Here is a 13,985-nt window from a genome sequence, read left to right as displayed (position 1 = left end):
TGTGATAACCAAGCCTAGATGTATAGCTTTATAAATCTCTATAAATGTCCCTGTATACATTTTGGATTAAAAATAAGAATGACCAATTTTTAAATTATTGTTTTCCCAAGTTGTAGTTTGAAGATATCAAGATCTTTTGAAAACCACATAGTTCTATTCATTCTGGCCCTTGCAAACTTAGGTTCATTAAAATGTTTATAGGTGCCTAGGGGAGTAGGTGTTTTGACTGGAAGCTATGTGTGACTCTGACTTTTCATCTATAGGAGTTGAACTTTTTGTCAGGAAATGATTTTTCTGATTAGATTTGATGGACATAATTTATAAAGCAAATGCAGAAGGATTACATTAAAACATTCTTCCTGTATTTGAAGCAACCACTGAAGTGTTGATTTATTTATGATTTTAGAAGAGGTATTATTTGTCACAAGACATACTTATACTTCTTTTTATTTGTGTTTACTACTATTGAGTTTAAGGGTTGCTTCCTATTGGTATGGTGGTGTTGGTTTATATGCATATTAGGTACCTATGAAAGTGCCATAGATGGCTTATTAATTTGAATCTTGCATTTCTTCCTGACGAATTTCCTTCTTCTGTCTCCCTGCTTTCTTGTGTATTAGCCATTGAGCATCTTTTCTTGTGTGCCACACATGTGCAGGGAAATGTAAAAATTTTGTCTATGGATGTTGATCTACTATTAAAGAACCTCACCAAATGTCCATAAGAAAAGATGAATAAATATAAGTACAAGGGTAAAACTAGAAACCCGAGGAACTTTGAAGGTAGATGAAACACATTTCCAGGAGAAGCACCATTATTTGTGTGTGTGTGTGTGTGTGTGTGTGTGTGTGTGTGTGTGTGTGTGTGTATCACACAGAACCAACAAACACAAAAATGTGAGCAAAAGTTTAATTTAAAAAGGAGAAATGTAAGGAACTCCCAAATGAATAATATAAAATGAAACAGAGCCTGAAGTGTCAGATAAGAGGTTGCTCAGTGAGTCCTCACGGCATGTCAAAGGCACAAAAAACTTGGTATGTGGGACTACAAGTGTGTCTAGACCATGAGATTCTACCATCTAATAAAATGAATTAGAAGGAAAGAAAGTGAAAGATGTTAAAAATACCAGTGTAACCAATATTTGGCGGTTTCTTCTAGATCTAGAAGAAATAGCAAATACATGTTTGTCTATCTTTAATTATCAGCAATGTGCTGATACTGATTTTATCTTATTTAAGGGGGCTCCTAACTTTTTGGTTCCCTAAATGAATTATTGTCTTAGTATATTATAGTTTCCATACATTATTTGTTTTCCTTTACAGGCAACAGACATAATTTTAAATTATTTTGAGTTAGTTTTATTTCCCAGTTGAAATTATTCTGAAGTATATTTTTAAATGAAAGTGACAGCTTTAAAGTGTTTTGAGGGAGGAAATTAAAGTTGTGCATTTGAGTTAAGACAACCAAGAGCTCTCTCCTGCTGTGGGTGTAATTCGGGACATGGGACATCTAGGAATGAAATCTGTTCTTTAAAGAATTGATGGTAGTTTTAGGTTAGCGCATAAAATTGCAGAGCTGGTGCTCAGTTGAGTACTTGGCAGCTTATAGATGTTACTGTCATGTAAGTTACACCAGACACAGAGTGTGCACCACTGTGGATAAACAACAGGCATAGACGCAAAAGGCAGAATCCAAATGCAGACATGCAAGATGCCAACTTCCTTCCCCTCCTTCCCCAGGATGCCTTGTGTGAAGAACCTGCTTTTAAACAGGTTTCCAGAGGTTAATTGGGCTGGGATATTTTAGATTATGTTACACATTAATGAAAATGTGATTTTGAGCTGTCATGACTCCAGTGCTTTTTTTATACCATGATAATTATTTTAAAAGTTTGTCTTCTGTGTTGTTGAAAACATCTTGGCAGAAAGCCTATGTGACCTGATTAAACCTACGAATTGTCAGCTGTGATCTATAGTACTCAGATGAGGTGCTGACTGGGCATCACTTAAGAAGTTCTTTATATAAAAGCAAAATTAGATTGAGACTATTGTGCCCGGCACCGTATTGCCATGTTGATGGTACATTTTTAATACTGTATTTATTAGTGTCCTGGTTTTATAGTTTGTTGACAATTGTTTAAACAAGGCATTTAATATATATTTTTAAAGCATAGCTAATTACCTCATCATGTATGTATTTCTCTTCTCCCCCTGAAATTACATAATGGAGAAGCCCATCTGATCCTGCTTATTTTTTAAGTTTTGGGTATAGCTTGTGAATTAATTATTCTATGAGATTTTAAAATCTGTTATTCTAGCTGTATAGAGAAACAGAACAATCACATTTCTTTCATTGGGTTTGTTTTATATCCTTAGATGATGTTTTTTCTTTCTCAAAATCCCAAATTTTTAACCCTCTTCCCATTTTATTCTTAAATCACCTAAATCTGGGAAGATTGGATGTCAGGAACTCAAGGCTACCTTTTTTTAAGGATCCATAGGATCCAATCTGGGATAAATTGAGAAGTGGTGATCTTAGAAATTTTGGGATGCATGTAAATATTATCTTGAAAAGAATTTCCATACTTAGGCTTATTGATAAAATGTGAACAATGAAATTCTCCATGAATTATAGTACACTGATGTTGTTTGAACATTTTCTCAAATAAATAAAATACACTGTTTGTCCTGTTTCTCGCTTATTCTCTCTCTGTCTCTCTCTCCTTGAAGGTCTCAGCATCAGAGGAGCCCAGGAGGAGGACCCTCCCGATCCCCAGCTAATGAGACTGGACAATATGCTTTTGGCAGAAGGGGTTTCAGGTCCTGAGAAAGGTGGGGGATCGGCGGCAGCAGCTGCAGCCGCGGCAGCCTCTGGAGGTTCTTCAGATAACTCTATTGAACACTCAGATTACAGAGCCAAATTGACCCAGATCAGACAAATCTATCACACAGAACTGGAGAAATATGAACAGGTCAGCAGCCGCCACTCTCATAGTCCTGCACAAACCTCTATTGCTCTGCTCTTAGACTGCGCTAACCAATTCTGAGGGCTGTGAGGGGTAGGTGTTAACACAAAGAACAAAATAAATAAGGTCAATGCTAAAATCTAAGTGAATTGTTATATTCATGAAACGAAGTCCCTTTGAGATTTCAGAGGTGAAGCTAAGCTATTTTATCCCATCTACTTGTTTTAGTTATATTCATTCCTCACATTCATGTGCCCTTACTACCACACCTGCAACCATCGTTCCTCTCTAAACTCACCATTTTGTGCTCTTCAAAGCTTTGTATCATTAACATTTATGCACTGGCCTTGTTCATAAGCTGTGACCACTTTTAAAGGGAAGCACTGCATAGTGAGATTTTCCTCCTATGCTGTGAGTTCCAGAATCCTCCTAGGAATTCTTATGAATTGTGCCAGGCTGTAGGGGAGGGAGCTAACTTCACAAAGTAAGCAGGTTCTGGCCAGTCTCTCTGAGGAGACCACCCAAGATAATTAACCTGGGGCAGCGAATACTAGCCATTGTGTGCGAAATTCCTGATTAGAGAGTATGGATTAAAAATGCTATTCTCAGCAATTATATTAACCATATTTCATTGAATCTAAGATACTTTGTTTTTAAGCTGTATCATTGCTTTATGTACCACAAGAAAAAATTAACACTGCCCAATTTAACTATAACATTGGTTGTGAAATGGTTACAACCTTTAGAGATGTTAAAATGTGGAGGAAAATAAGTAACTCTTAGATTCTGAAAAAAGGTAAAATGTTCATGGTTCATTTTGAACTTATTTTAGTTGTTAGTTTAAGCCTAAAAACCTGCTTAGTTTGAAGGATTTTTCACTGGAAGGTAATTAAAAAAAACATTATATGGAAATGTTTAAATGTACCCCCAAATAAAGAGAATATTATTAAGTCAAATCCTATGAAATTGCCAAGTTTTTAGGTCAAAAAGCAGTTGTCAATCGGCTGTTTTATAGTTAAATCTAAAATAAGGAACTGCCTAGATATACTATCACCCAGATAAATATATATTAACATTTTGTCAGTCTTATTTTGTCTATCTCTCCCTCACTCCCCCCCCCCTTTTTTTTGTGTGTGGGGTATTTTCAAGCAGTCTTAGACACCATACCATTTCACTCATAAATACTTCACTATGTAGTCAGATATGTCTTAAAGTCCAAACACCTTAATGTAATGTGGCAGTCCTGGTCAGTTTTAATACTGATTTATCTTCTAAGTTCCCTGTATAGTTTCAGTTGTATATGTTAGTTTTTTCATTGCCTTCTCTAATATGCTGGCTGTGGTGGTATTAAGCAAATGCTGGATTCTGTCCCAGAGGTGAATGTGTTTTTAGGGAGGGTAGAAAGATTTATGTAGTTGTATGTTAAAATACAATATAAATTAATCTTATAAGCTATTATGCATTTTTTTCTGAATAGGACTTTCTGGGATCTCAAACCATCTCTAGTCTCATTTATAGGAATAATTTTTAGTGGAAGATGTGCAAATAAGAATTTTAGAAAAATTATCTTCCGTATGTACATAAAAAAATGGAACTTTCTGATTTGACATATGAATAATTGAGAGTAAACAAAATAAGTCATGGTTGAAAAGATTGCCCTGAGCATAAACAGTGAAAATGGCTCTGATTTGTAGTAATATCCTAATTGCATAACTTTATGTTAAATATATCTATCTGTACTTACTAAAGAAACACCACCAGTCACCTTGCATGAAAAGATCTATAGTATTGGGCCAAATGGCTCTGCTTTTATGGCTGAGGAATTAAGATGATTCCTTACTGTCTCCTGCCATGTCTCTTCACATGTCCTCCTTATTTCCTCCCTATAGCCCTGTTGGAAGTTGGGTGAGACAGGCATCAGTCAGTCAGTGTCACAGGGTTTGTGTTTTTTTGTTTTTGTTTTTGTGCTTTGAAAATACACATATACACACAAGTTCTTTATAAATTAATCTACACTAAGTATTTTTGGATTAAAGATTATATTGGGAAATAATGAGTATTAGAATATAGTCATGAACCTTATTGTTATATTTATTAGCCTAATAACTACTTAGATGTCTGTTTCCTTTCTCATTTTTAGCACTTTCAGAAGGAAAAAAATATAGATAAGTGAAGCCATTGCAGTATTAAGGACAAGTAAATAAATTGAGTATGGTGACTAGTTGGCTGATTCGACAGAACTTTAGCTCACCAATTTTCTTCTGTAGGTTCTGAATTATTTTAGAAATATCAGTGGCATTTAATTCTCTTGAGTTGTCTTTGGGATCATAAGATAGTCAACTTTTCTATATCCCTGAAAGGTCTACCCCAGATACAGGTCCTTATCTGGGGTAGACCTTTCAGGGATATGTTTTGAAATTGCTATGGACTAAGCAGAACTAACTGAGATGGAGGGGTGACATTTCTAAAATAGATGGTATTATAATTTCCATTTTACAGATGAGAAAATGAGACTCAGGTTAAGTTGTTTGTCCAGTGTCATACATCTAGTTAGTGTTAGAATCAGGCATTGAAATCTGTTTCTGACAATATGACTGCCTTTTTCATCGAATTATGCTGCTACTTATATCGAATTGGAAAATAATTCAGGTACATTCTGGTTTTTTGTTTGTTTGTTTGTTTTTTCTGATTTGCCCATGTTGTATTGCATTTGGAATGGGATCAGAGTAGAGATGAAAAAATAAAACACAACTATTCTAATCACTTTGCAGAAATTATATTTTTCCTCCTAAAAGTGAACACGGGTATTCTGAGTGATGGAAAGCTTATTAGTAAATAGGAAGAACATATATGTTAAGTAAGGCAGAAGCTTTATCTGAAAATTGTGTTGAGTCTTTTATTAAAAGAAATAAACTACATTGGAATCTAGAGCTATTCACTCTACTGTGTTTTGCAATGAAGCTGTAATGAAAATGTATCTGAAGCCTGTTTAGATTTAGATTGCCATAAAATTAACACACACTACCACTGCCATAAATTAAAGTACCTTATAAACATAGCCACATTTACAAAGCTAAGCAGACTAGAGCTACAGTTTGAGCAGAATTAAATCCAAGCTGCAAGGCTCCGTTTTATGTGTGTTTTAGGAATGGTACTATCTTTAATATACTGTTCTCTTTTTTTTCTCTCTCTAAAATGTCCTTTGATCATATGTCTCCATTACATAGGCTTAGATGTAATTATTTTCAGTGATAATCATCTAAATTCACTTATAAACCCTTTTGAAATATTAGGCTAAATATTAGAATATAGTCTAAATAATAGAATATATATTAGAATGAGATTCTTGAATATGATCACCACCCCCAAAGGAAACAAAACTATTTTACTTTTCTCTTATTGATCCTGACACCAAATAGGAATATGACAATTTTCCAGAGCTTGCAGCAACTGTCATACTACTTGTCTTGGGTGCATTGCCTCCCTCTTTAGTTGGACAAAAACCTGATTGCTTATTTGTCTTCTCGTGAATTAGTTAGAAGTTTTGAAAAATGCTTTTACATTACCTTTCAAATATGCTCTTTTGATTAAAGGCCCAACTATTAGAATAGGTGAATTCCTAATGAATTTTAACCAAGGGTTCTGGGAAGCCTGTTTTTAAGAATTGAAGGCCTTCTTGGTTCCTTCACCTCTCTACCAAAGGGAAAGGGACACATTGGTATTTGCAAATGAAATGACTTAGACATTTGTTCTCAGTTAAAACGGAAAAGATATATCATGCCCTATGCAGCTCTCCCACTTTGCTTGTACCAGAAGAAATGCTTGTACACAGGCAATTCACTTCATAATTTATAGCTGCTATAATAGAGATGACATATTGAAAGCTATCTACTATAATTATATTGAAATACATTTTTGCCGCAGGCAAAAGTGTTGTAAGGGTACCAACCCTCCACAAGCATCTGGGAACCTGCTTTCTGAGTTCACAGATGTCAAATGAATTCACCTCAAATCAGGTAGAGCATTGGAACCAAACACACTGAATGTGCTCAAGACCAATCAGATATTGTTTAGATACTACAGGACTTTCAGATTACTGAGGATTGTTGGGGGAATGGAGAATGAGTGTGGAACCTAAACCATTGTAAAGGAATGGCCTTGGGCTCTTTGAGGATCTCAGCATTATGTACTTACCTCTCCTGGCAAAATCTGCTTTGCTTGTAAAGAAATTTTATTTTTATCAGCTTAAAAAATGCTGATGTTATTATATTAGAGTTTGTCTAGCCTGCAAACTCCTAATCGCATTTTGCTATTTATTTTTAATAGTTAAGCAGGAAAGACAAAAGGTTACTACCTGATGTAAACTTTGTATTTTATTTTCCCAAGCAAGGCTTTGTTAGTCATTGTTCCAAGGGAAGGGTTTTACTTCTTGTCGGTATTCATGCTGGGTCTTTTCCTTGATTGGAAGTAGTGTTTGAGTACTCACTTTTTTCCCTCCAAGTTTCTAGTTTATTGATTCTATGTACCAGAGGTATCTTTGACCATATGCTTGATTAATGAATGAATTGTTTTATATTTGAATACTCTCTTTTTTATTAAACTTTTTTGGAAGCAGTGTTTGTATTCAGGCAATGGCAAGGCAGAATTATATGTTAAGTAATCAGAGTAGGGACTTGCTTACAGAATTAACACACACAAAAATATGAATTTCATTAACTTGCCATTTTCATTGTCAATAATAACTGTCATTTATTAAGTATTAATGTTCCAGACTCTATGCAAATAACTTAGCATACATATATAATATAATCCTTACAAAACTCTCATGAGATAGGTCCCTAAACTATGTAATTAGGTAAGAAGTGTTGCAGTACAATAGTTATTTCATCTTCGCATATTGGTTTCATTCTAGTTGGCTTAGCAAAAGAATCTTTAAGTGAAGAATTTGTTGATTTAATAATAAACATTTCATAAATATAAATCTATAATATTAGACTAGAGTTGCTTGTAAGGTTATAAAAACATCTAGAAAATGGATGCATGCAAATTTGAGAGGCATTGACTTTTTAATAGAGATTTATTTTTTCTTGAAAAGTGGATTTACAATAGGTGGTATTATGATCTGTTGTCCACAATTAGCTTCTCTAGATGGTTACAAAAGACCAATTTAGTTTTTAGATCTGATCACTGAACCATTTAAAAACTTGCTCTAAAAATTAGTGCTTGCTCTTTGTTTGGTTTTACATTTTTATATTAAATGATCTGAACCCACAGGCAAGAAATTGAATTCACAACTGAAACTAGCATTACCACAAAACAACAAAACACTGAAAACTTTGAGTGTAAACCAAATAGGTATGAATATTGAGAAGACAGTTTTACTAAGTAAAAATAGTATTATTAAAACAGTTTTGAAAAAATATTGCAAGTTCTCATTTATTATTTGGTTTGAATTTTTAAGAAGAAAGGAACAAATGGCAAAAAGTCTCAGATTAAGAATTAATTGAGCCCTAGCCGGTTTGGCTCAGTGGATAGAGCGTTGGCCTGTGGACTAAAGGGTCCCGGGTTCGATTCCAGTCAAGAGCACATGCCCAGGTTACAGGCTTGATCCCCAGTGGGGGGCATGCAGGAGGCAGCCAATCAATGATTCTCTCTCACCATTGATGTTTCTATCTCTCTCTCCCTCTCCCTTCCTCGCTGAAATCAATAAGAATTAAAAAAAAAAAAAGAATTGATTAAAACTATTTTTCTCACATGAGGCCTTCAGTGCTTTATGTTCACTTCACTATGTTACTGCAATGTATGCTTTAAGATACACACACAAAATACATCCTAGATAGTTTTCAGCAGCTGGATTAAAAGAAAAAGAGATTTCTGCTATTACTCTAAATTAGAAAATTCCAGGACTCCAATGTCTATTTTAATAACATAGTCATGGTGGATATGATAAATGTTTGAAGTGAGCATCCCACATTATAAACAGCATTGATGCTAATACGTGGTTGGTTGGCCCTTTAAAACTCTGCAGTCATTTAATCATTCTTACTGCATTTATATTTTTAAAATGTTACCTTTTAAGGAATAGGAAATGAGGCAGTACTGTGTTGTGTTCTGAAACTGGTACAGATGAGGCTGTAAATGAGGCTGTAATTTACTTTCAGTGGTATAAAGGGAAAAAAAATCACTTTGCCTAAAGTGTATGCATCTTTCTTAAGGGTGTACCCAGATTTTAATTATCTAAATGTAAATACTTAACGAATTTTACTTAGAGTAATGAGCTAAAGTGCACACTACATAAATGAGATGTTCTAATTAATCATGTATGAACTACTGGTTTAAAGAAAAGCTATGTGAATTCTGTGAATGTTGGGCTATTGCCAAATTGCTAATCAGCATTTGCATTCATAGATGACTTCACTTAATAAGTTGTGAGACATTCAGCAAATGTTTTAGAAAATTATGAGTTCTTACAAGCAGAAACTTTTTACTCTTAACCTGTTTTTGTTGTTGTCCACATGAGTCTTTGACTGCTTCTTAGAAACCGTAGGCAAACAAACATTCATTCTGGAGACATTAAAATATAGCCAGCGAAATACTAGGAGAGCTAACATTGCAGGTATCATTCAGGAGTCTTGAATTATTTATCAAGACATACGCCATGTCATAGATGTCTGTTACCATAATGTGTGAGCTAGTTTGTAGGAATTAGAAGTGTTATATGTACAAATAAGAAATGCTTCCATAGTCTAGTACAGCAGTTCTCAAACTTTTTGGTCTTAGGACTTAGATTCTTAAAAAGTATTGGAGACCCCCTTAAGAGCTTTCACTTGGTTGGTTACATCTATCTATCAATATTTATTATACTAGAAATTAGAAGTATTAATTTAAAAACAACAACAATAAGCTATTATGTTAACTTAAAAAAAACATTTTTTAACCCCCCCCCCCAAAAAAAAAATAAAACAAACCCCACAAACTTTAGTGAGAAGAATGGAACCTTTTTTACATTTTTGCAAAATTCTTTGGTGTTGGACTTCATAGAAGTCAACCGGATTCTCACGTGTACTTATGCAGTCAGTCATGTGGTTAAAGAAGAACATTATATGAAGAACATCTGGCCTCACACAGAAATGTCACTGGAAAAGGGAGGAATATATTAGTAGCCTTTTTAAAATAACAATAGTTTATTGATTTTTAGAGAGAGGAAGAGAGGGGGGGGAGAGAGAGAAACATTGATATGAAAGTGTAACATCCATCGACTGCCTCCTGCATGCCCCCTACCAGGGATTGAGCCTGCAAATCTTTTGGTGCATCGTCCCATGCACCAAAAGGTTGCCATTTCGATTCCGTCAATGGCACATTGGGAATCAGTACCAAACTATCAGAAAGTCTAATGGGAAACTGTCAGGCTCACAGTGGTGGGTGTAGGTCTTTTAAAATTATAATATTAACTTCAAAACTCAAATTTCACCACTGGCACAACTACTATCAGCTGTTTGACATGAAAGGCTCACTGGGTTCATTTTTGAGAAAACATCTGCCAAACACCCAAGTCTGAATAATCATAATATGTCTATTTTGCTTTCAAATAATAGTGTTCCATGAAAAAAAAAAAAGCAGCTCTACTCACAACTTAATCACACAAGTGCTTTTTCTGGGGATAACTATCCATCCATATGCAGAGAAGTACTTTTTGTGTGCTTCCCCTTTGTCACACAGAATATTAAAGACTTAGTCAAGTGTTGAGATACAATAAAATGAATAATTTCTCTTGCTTCATTAAGGACATTCCTAAGTGAATCTGTTTTTTGTGTGTGTATGTGTATTTATATGAATGCATGGTAACGACAAGTGAAAAAAAGAAACATCAAAGATTACGTAGATTACTGTTTTCCAAAGAGTTTTTAATAGCACTTTGGTCTGCAAGATGCTATAGTGCTGTCCAGTAGTTGCCACTAGTCACATGTAGCTATTGAGCCTTGAAATCTGGTCAGCCTGAATTGCGATATATTATACATGTAAAATACATACTAGATTTCAAAGTGTATGAAAAAAACAATATAACATGCCTCATTAAAATTTTTTACTATAGTTATGTGTTTAAATGTTAATATTTTTAATATGTTTAGTTAAATAAAATGTTAAAATTAGTTTCACCTGATTCCTTTCTTTTTAATATGGCTACTTAGAGAACTTAAAATTTTATATGTGGGTCTTAATATATTTCTGTTGAACAGCACTACTCTAGAGAATAGAGGTTTTGTGATCATATTTACTTGGGAAAAGTTGGATATACCATTCCCCTTTGAAGATTTACTATGCAATTGGCACTATAGAAGTACTGAGGAGTCCTGCAAAAATAAAAAAGAGCCTTTTGAAATATTGCTTAATATTGATTACCCAAACATATTATATTATTGGCCATATATGAACATTTTCTGGAACTAGCTATAGAAGTATAGAACATTTCCCAGTTTGGAGAAACAGTTCTAGTTTAATTTTCTTCATTTTACTGATGATAAAACTAAGGGCTGGAGTTTCTCAAGTTATATAATTGTGAAATTATATGAACATCTCTTTAGGGCAAGTGCAAGAAAAAATAGACATATTTCTTGGCAGCGCAACCACTTCTTTTTAGCTCTGCATAAGATCATTTACAATGCCAGTAGAACAGGGAAAATCTTAAATTTACTTTTATTTTGGGTTCCTTAAAGATGGAAAGAACTTCTGGTTTTAGAGTTGCAAAGTTCCTTAATATAATTTTGTCATAATCTAGGACAATAATTCCTAGCCTTTTTTTAGTTAGTCTGTCTAAGAATCCAAAATGAAAACAAACAAAATTCCACATATTGTCCCTTCAGGAAATACACATGTGCATATAACTTGTATATGATTTCAGGGAGTCATGGACATTCTAAACTTCTCCATGGACTGCAGGTTAAGAACTATTCTCTTATATTTCAGGGATAATATATTTAAGGCTATTAACATTATTCTTGAATTGTAATACAAAAACCCACCAATCAATAGATGTTTATTGGATGCCTACTGTGTATATTACACAATTCTACACTCTGAAGATTTCCATAAGTATAGCATGATGCCACTACTTACAAGGAATTTTACATTTCTTAAGACGTAAAACATATGAAAAACTTTAACTGGTAAGCAAGACTCTTTTTACCTTACTTCAGAAATATTTATAGAAAAGCCCTGTAAAAGCTTAGAGAAATTGAAACACTCAGTGTACTTGAAAGGTTAGTTCTCTAATGAGCAGTTAGAGAAACCATCATGTGCTGGATATGAACAATGTTCAGGGTATCTGTAGGGAAGTGGACATTATTATAGCTTCAAAATTTGTCTTGCTGTGATCAATGATTGTTCTGTCTGCTTGCCCTACCTGGGGCATCTGTGCAGTAAGATGCAGAATTCTTTTAAGGAAAATGCCAGAATATGTTCTTTTTATTCAAGGACTGATGCTTTATTTACCCACGCAGTACTGGCTTTCAGTGTAGGTGAACTGATAGAGATGGGGGCTGAGGATTGTTAACTAAAACCTGATTGGTTAAGACCCAAATCCGATCAGGATTTGCCTCTCGCCAGAAGAATTGAGCTGCCTTGCCCGTCTTCCAGGGATGGCTCATGTGCACTAATAGGGCCTACACCACAGCTAAATTATACTAGGACATTGACATGCTTGTCATTCAAGGCCTTTATATGCTATCACAAACCTGAATCCCTGCTTCTCTACATAGTTTCTCTGTTCCTCTGAACTCGCCACATACTATTACGTCCAGTTTTCCTTGTACTGGAATTCCTCCTGATTTCTATCTTTATCTACCTTTCAAAAATCCTACCCGTTCTTTAAAGTCCCACTGTCACTTGTGCCATGCAACCTGTCGTGATCGCTGCCTCCAGATGAGAACACTCCCTCCTTTGAACTTAGGAAGCACATATTCCTAGCTCCCTGTGACACTTTGCACAGACTGCCTTGTTTGAAAATTAGTTTTGTTATATATTTTATCACACTGAAGGCCAGGTCTATATCTTGCTCATTTCTGTGTCCCTTAATAGCACTTAGAAGAATTTGAACTTCATAGTCCTTCAGTAAACATTTGTTGAATAAATGTAAAACCTCAATGAAATTAGAAGGTGCTTAGTATTAACAATAAACATATATTTATATTTATCGATAAGAGTTAGTAGAGAGCATCCCCCCACTGGGAACACCTCATTTTGGAACTGGGACAAGGGTTAGTGGGAAGGGCAGTTGAGTGCAGTGTCTCCCTTGCATGTCTGGCCATTCATTTTCAGAATTCTTGTTGCGCTAACTACCACTGCCATTTCACCAGTGTCTTAGTTTTCATCTTCCCCTACCCACTGCATCATGCCATTGGCAACTGCAAATGAGGTAGAAATTCAGATGAGTTCATGTCTGGGTGTGATCATATAAAATACCAGATTTCTAAAGAGTGATTTTTCCTCCCTTACAGGCATGTAATGAATTCACTACACATGTGATGAACCTTCTCCGAGAGCAGAGTAGAACACGTCCCATTTCCCCAAAAGAGATTGAAAGAATGGTGGGCATCATCCATCGAAAATTTAGTTCCATTCAGATGCAGCTCAAACAAAGCACTTGTGAAGCAGTTATGATTTTAAGATCAAGGTTCCTTGATGCCAGGTATGTAAGGCCACAAATCTATTGCGTGGCTTTCCTCCCCTCCTCCCTTTTTACTCCTTGTATATTCCTATAAAAATGGTTGGTTGGTTTTAGATACTTTGTTAATTTGGCTGTAAGAGCTCTTCTCTACAATGGACAGGTAATTCGACTCAGGGTGTCTGTGCTGTCAAGCCTCTTATCTGGGAGTGGTAGTGTATTAGGAAATAGGTGACTCAGGAAATAGGATTAGTGCTGCTCCTAATAACTTAGAACCATGGTCGGCAAACTGCGGCTCTCCAGCCACATGCGGCTCTTTGGCCCCTTGAGTGTGGCTCTTCCACAAAATACCACAGCCTG

General features: G+C 35.1%; 1 protein-coding gene across 2 annotated transcripts in view; it reads left to right on the top strand.

Moving 5' to 3' along the window:
- The window catches only part of PBX3 (PBX homeobox 3), a 186,099-nt gene that overhangs the window by 140,800 nt on the left and 31,314 nt on the right, over positions 1-13,985 (top strand). For both annotated transcript variants that reach the window (XM_079791412.1, XM_079791411.1), the window contains exons 3-4: positions 2,730-2,971; positions 13,459-13,649. In XM_079791412.1, the coding sequence (XP_079647538.1) occupies positions 2,730-2,971; positions 13,459-13,649 (433 nt within the window). The remainder of the gene's footprint in view (positions 1-2,729; positions 2,972-13,458; positions 13,650-13,985) is intronic.

Source organism: Cnephaeus nilssonii (assembly GCF_951640355.1).
Source record: "Cnephaeus nilssonii genome assembly, chromosome: 14".
Lineage (NCBI taxonomy): Eukaryota > Metazoa > Chordata > Mammalia > Chiroptera > Vespertilionidae > Cnephaeus > Cnephaeus nilssonii.
The sequence above is the reverse complement of the archived record's forward strand: the minus strand, read 5'-3'. Positions and strand labels throughout refer to the sequence as shown.